At 35.0% G+C, this 5,160-nt stretch overlaps 1 protein-coding gene across 1 annotated transcript; it reads left to right on the forward strand.

The window, feature by feature from the left end:
• The first annotated feature begins 694 nt into the window (after nucleotides 1-694).
• On the forward strand, nucleotides 695-2,555 carry LOC114166079 (Ran BP2/NZF zinc finger-like superfamily protein). The gene is made up of 3 exons (XM_028050733.2): nucleotides 695-902; nucleotides 1,295-1,670; nucleotides 2,170-2,555. The coding sequence occupies exons 2-3, from the start codon at nucleotides 1,315-1,317 to the stop codon at nucleotides 2,243-2,245; spliced, it is 432 nt and encodes a 143-aa protein (XP_027906534.1). The 5' UTR covers nucleotides 695-902; nucleotides 1,295-1,314; the 3' UTR covers nucleotides 2,246-2,555.
• The last annotated feature ends 2,605 nt before the right edge of the window (nucleotides 2,556-5,160 follow it).

The raw sequence follows: 5,160 nt of genomic DNA on the forward strand, positions 1-5,160 counted from the left end.
TGTTTATTGTGTGCTTGGATTCTGTTTGTGGGGCTGTACAATTCTAATTTGATTCATGTAACCAAATACTGTGGTCAAAGGGACTTTCTAGGGTTCATGGTTTATTTGATTGATGAGATCTTTTGGACACTGTCTGTTGTGCTATTAGGTTACATCCTCTTTCTGTGGGTCTTCAGTTTGTTTGACTTAGCTATCTTGCTAGTAGCTGCTATAGTATACAACATGAGAAAGTGTTTGCTAATTTTGTGTTATGCTATCCTAATACATCAAATACCATATTCTAGTACCAAACTTCATAAATAGTACTACCAAATAGCCTTTTGTATTTCATGTTTTTTTCAGAATTTCTAAGTTTAGCTACACTAGCTCAAAGCAATTAGGATCCATGTTCATGAAACAGAAACCAACTAGTTCTGATGTACATGTTTTCATTATTACAACCAATGTAAAAAATGAGAGAATAAAAGCAGCTAGTTGAGTTCAAACTAGCACTGTCAAGTATGAACCCTCTATTCTGATTTTGGAGTTGAAGGAGAAATGATTATCCTACATGCACTTTGCATCCATTACCGTACTCATTAAAAACTAAACCAAAATGAAATTGTAGCCCACTTCCAAAGTAAATGTTCAAAATTCAAAGTGTGCTCTCTTTGGAATTGTAGCACGAATTTCCTTTATCTCTTTTCCCTCCTTTAGAATTCATTGATTCCATTTATCTAGGTTGTCACTCAAACAACACTAAAAAGTACTACAACACGGCACTCCATTTATTCTCTTTTTTCTGTGGTCTCTGCCAGTATATAAACCATCCCCCATATCACATTTTCTCATCAGCAAATCCTCTACAGCTTCTTCTTCTTCTTCTGCTTCTCTAACACTCCAACTCACTACATTATCTTCAGGTTGGTCTTTGTATTTTCCCTTCCACCACCCCCCTCATATTTTTCTCAATCTCACCTATTCTTCAAAACTCTCTATGTAGTTCTTCAGTTATTAAACTCTTAAACTCTCCAGAAGCTCACATTTATAGTAATGAGAGTGCTATTTTATGTCAGCCTCGTAACTTGTTTTCATATGTTTCAGAGAAGCTAATCCAAGACTGAGTTATTTTATTTTAGATTTGTCCCAATATTATAATAAGCATGATGCTAGGAAGCTAGCTAGTGCCTAGTACGATGCATAAACACATTACACATGTAATGTGGCAATAAATATGCTACCAGAAAAATGTATTCAACATTTCAGACTTGGTTCTTGGTGTAATAACTATGATTGTTTTTGGTGAATGCAACAGTGTTTTGCAGGGAAGTAAATATGAGCAGACCGGGAGACTGGAACTGCAGGTCATGCCAGCACCTGAACTTTCAGAGGAGAGATTCATGCCAGCGATGTGGGGACTCAAAATATGGAGATAGAATTGATTTTGGTGCGTTTGGAGGAAGAGGAGGGTCTTCATTTGGGTTAACTGGGTCAGATGTTCGCCCTGGTGACTGGTACTGTGCTGCTGCTAACTGTGGGGCTCACAACTTTGCTAGCCGCTCAAGCTGCTTCAAGTGTGGTGCTTTCAAGGATGACTTGGCTGGAGGCTACAACAGTGACATCTTGCGCTCAAGAGCTTTTGGTGGCAGTGGAAGACCTGGTTGGAAATCTGGTGATTGGATATGCAGCAGGTCACCATCTTTTTGATTTTGAATCCAGTTATCTGCTGAGTTTTTTTTTGTGTTACCCTCTGCTGAGTCTTAAAAACACACTATTACGATGTTTTAAAGATATTTTTAATATGTTTTGAAACTTCAAAATCAATAGTCATTAGTGTATTTTGAAAGTACAGTAGAGAAACAACACAACAAAACCAGGAGAGAATCCAAATTCTTTGATTTTTGGTTCTTGCCAGAGGGAACATCTTGTGCTTTTTCTTTGGCTGCTGTCTTTAAAGTGTGAAGAATATGACAAACACCACAAAAACAAAAGGCACTGTTGGTGTTCTAGGCATGCAATGCAACTCATATCTTTATTGGTTTCCCCTTTCTTTGACTGCTTTTACAAGTTGCATACTTTGAAAACTGGTTTCCCAAGTAGTCTTTCCAATGACTTGTGTTTGTTTGTTGTTATGGAAAATGGATTATTTATTAATTGCTTCTTCATTTTGATCTTTGTGTGACTGAGCAGATCAGGATGCAATGAGCACAACTTCGCCAGCAGAATGGAATGCTTTAAATGCAGTGCTCCAAGGGACACGTACTAGTAGTAGAAAAAATGAGTTTATCCAAGCAAGAATTACTGGAGATGATGCTGCAAGATTTCTTTATTAATTTCTTTGGGATGTTAAAGACAGTGTGAATTCTGAAAAAAGGTGGTTTAAAAATGCCATGTTACAGAGAAGCTAGCTAGCTGCTACATCCCTTAGGATCTTTCTCAGATTTACCTCAAGAACTACAGCAATGTTGTTTTGGTGCTTTAAACTATTTTCTTTTAGTTTTGGCGTTAGAGAGTTCCATTTATTGTATGGTGCGTGGTTTTCTTAAATGAATATGAATCTCTTTTCTTTTCCCGTAGTTGTACTTCCTCAAGTGCTGCTGATGCAACAACGATCCATCACATTCATTTCATTAACTTTCACCAAGTGGACCATCTTATTCTCAATAATCAGACACACCAATCAAAACTAAGTATGCATGTGGGGTCACATGAGCAAACTGAAACCAAAACAACTTTAAACCTTTGAGTTGACAAAAAGAATATTTGATTTGAAATAACTTTGAATCAGAATTTCAAACAGTTATGTTCAACTATGGAGTAAAAAAAGGAAGACTAAGATATCTTCTTTAGTTTATGTGATGGATATTCCTTTATTTGATTCACAAATTCAGGTCCATGCTGTTTCTTTTTCTTGAAGGGTATGTAATGCAATTAACAGAAATCACATTGGATTCCTTTCTCTGAATGTAAAGTATAGCTTTAAAAAGGATTAAAAAGATGAGCCAAAGAGTCCATAACTACGTTTGCTTTTATGTAGGACTCTTGTCTTCCTTTCAGGCAAGCTTTATGTTAGTGAAGTGTCTCTCATTCTTTTCAGGAAAGCTTTATGTTGAACAAATGTCTCTCGTTCTATTATTCTTCTTATATTACTGTTAATTCATTATTCTCAGTGTTACTGTTATGGTCATTTAAAAAAAAAAAAGCTGCATGGCTTAATGCTTATCAGTTGGAGGTCCCAATATGTCCTCCTAGTTGGGTGCAGTTCGGTAATGATGCTGACATTGAAAACATTATCCCCTTGAAAATCTCATCTCAATTCTCTTCTTTCCAATGAGGAACATTTCATTGACTGTAGAGAACCAGAATCCTTTCATTATTATCTATACAGTCATTTTATTTGTCTTGTTCCATGAGAAAAGAGTGACATTCTGAATGATAAATGAGGCAAATAGATCCAATTGGTGAATGCAGAAGTTTGCACTAATGAGACTTCAGAAGAAGCTATTGGTGAATGCAGACATCTCTGTATGATATATATTTGCTTTATTGTGTGGCGCAACGTCAAACCCCTGCATGTAAGTACAGATGATAGAAAATAAGAAAATTATACTATAACAACTAAATTTTGACAACTTTTGTTTACGACCTAAGTTTTTACAACCTAAATTGATATATTTTGAGTGATTTTTCATTTGTCAACCTCAGAAAAATAAGTCCATGTGAATGTTAGAAGAGTTAAGAAACAAACCCAAGTGAGGAATGAGTACAATAATAAATAGAAGAAAAATTGTCAAGAAATTGATATGAACCATTTTGTTGGCACTTATTAAATGAAGTTTGGAATAAATTGATAGAATAAGCACAGCTTTAGCGAGGAAATAAATTTCAGAAATTGAAAGGTCAAGATTTGTTCAATCGTAGTTCCCTTACTTTTCTCTGCTTTATTTTTCTATTCTTGGGTAAAATAAAATATTATCTGTCATGACATTTCAATTTTATACATAGAAGTATGTTGATAGTCCCTAGCAAAATTGTTGCAGTCCATAATTTTTCCCGACTAAACCAACCAAGAAAAATCTACAAACGTTGAAGGGAAGTTTTAAAAAATCAAGATTTAATTGCATTTTTTTTTTCCTTAATGTAGTGTGAACAATATTGATTCACATAATTTTAATTGTTCATTTTAATAACACATTAAAAATCAACAATTTTAATCTTACAGTTAGTCACAGTCCAACTTTTAATGGAAAAACATTAAGATGGGCTTTTAATGGTTCAGCCTCCATCTGAACTGAGCCCAATAAGATGGGCTTTCCTGTAAATGATCTATTTCATCAGAGACCCATGACCTTCCAAGCATGAAATCTCACTTCTTTTTTTCATTCCTCCATTCCATTTCCCCCTACCAAGTAAATCGTATGTGAAACAAACAAATGACAGCAAAGAAATATTAGAAACTTAGTCATTTATTCTACTCTTCCTCTTAGTAAACAGTTCTCTGGATTTCAATGCTTTATTTTTGTAAACAAGTTCTTAAAACGCTCTAACTTAACCTCCAAAAATGAGCATTGGCAACAGAAGATAATCTTGTTCAATGCTGATAACAAACCAAACCACAAATTCTAAAGATTGATCACAACAGCATATGCTCCAACGTATTGTTTTCACTTTTACAATATCAACCATAGTCAAATGAATTTGAAAATAGTTTTGTCAAGACAGTTAAGAGAACTATACCACCAAAGCTAGTCACTGTAGTTGAAGATTTCATTCCAATACCTCAAATGCAGAACTCAACTCCCACCTAACAATTAAATCCTAACATCCCCGCATTCCCACCATTGATCATGCTAGTCTGACAATGGCATTGAAGGAATTGGTAAGGGTGATTAGCATTAACGAAAAAGGAGGAATAAGGAAAAAGCGTTAAGGGAACTAGAAAAAATGATGATAAAGAAATAAATTGAAAAAGCAATGGAGCAAAAGAGGGTGGCGCATTTCCTAGAAGAAGACATAGCTCAAAATCTATGAAAGGATCCTGGATTCTGAAAGGTCCAAAAGAAGCACTTTCACGAGATCAATTTTACCCTAAAATCCCCTTTAATCTTCATAGAAGAATTAACCACCACAGCAATTCGAGCATAAACTACTTCAACGGGATTAACAAAATATGGATGCGAA

Source organism: Vigna unguiculata, chromosome 10 (genome assembly GCF_037176805.1).
Source record: "Vigna unguiculata cultivar grain cowpea cultivar isolate G323 ecotype 2 chromosome 10, ASM3717680v1, whole genome shotgun sequence".
Taxonomy (NCBI): domain Eukaryota; kingdom Viridiplantae; phylum Streptophyta; class Magnoliopsida; order Fabales; family Fabaceae; genus Vigna; species Vigna unguiculata.

Bases quoted from the DNA above. Each gene is read 5' to 3' on its own strand.
- LOC114166079 (XM_028050733.2), top strand. From the start codon at position 1,315: ATGAGCAGACCGGGAGACTGGAACTGCAGGTCATGCCAGCACCTGAAC. The intron at 1,671-2,169 runs GTCACCATCTTT...GTGACTGAGCAG, and splicing joins GGTGATTGGATATGCAGCAG to ATCAGGATGCAATGAGCACA.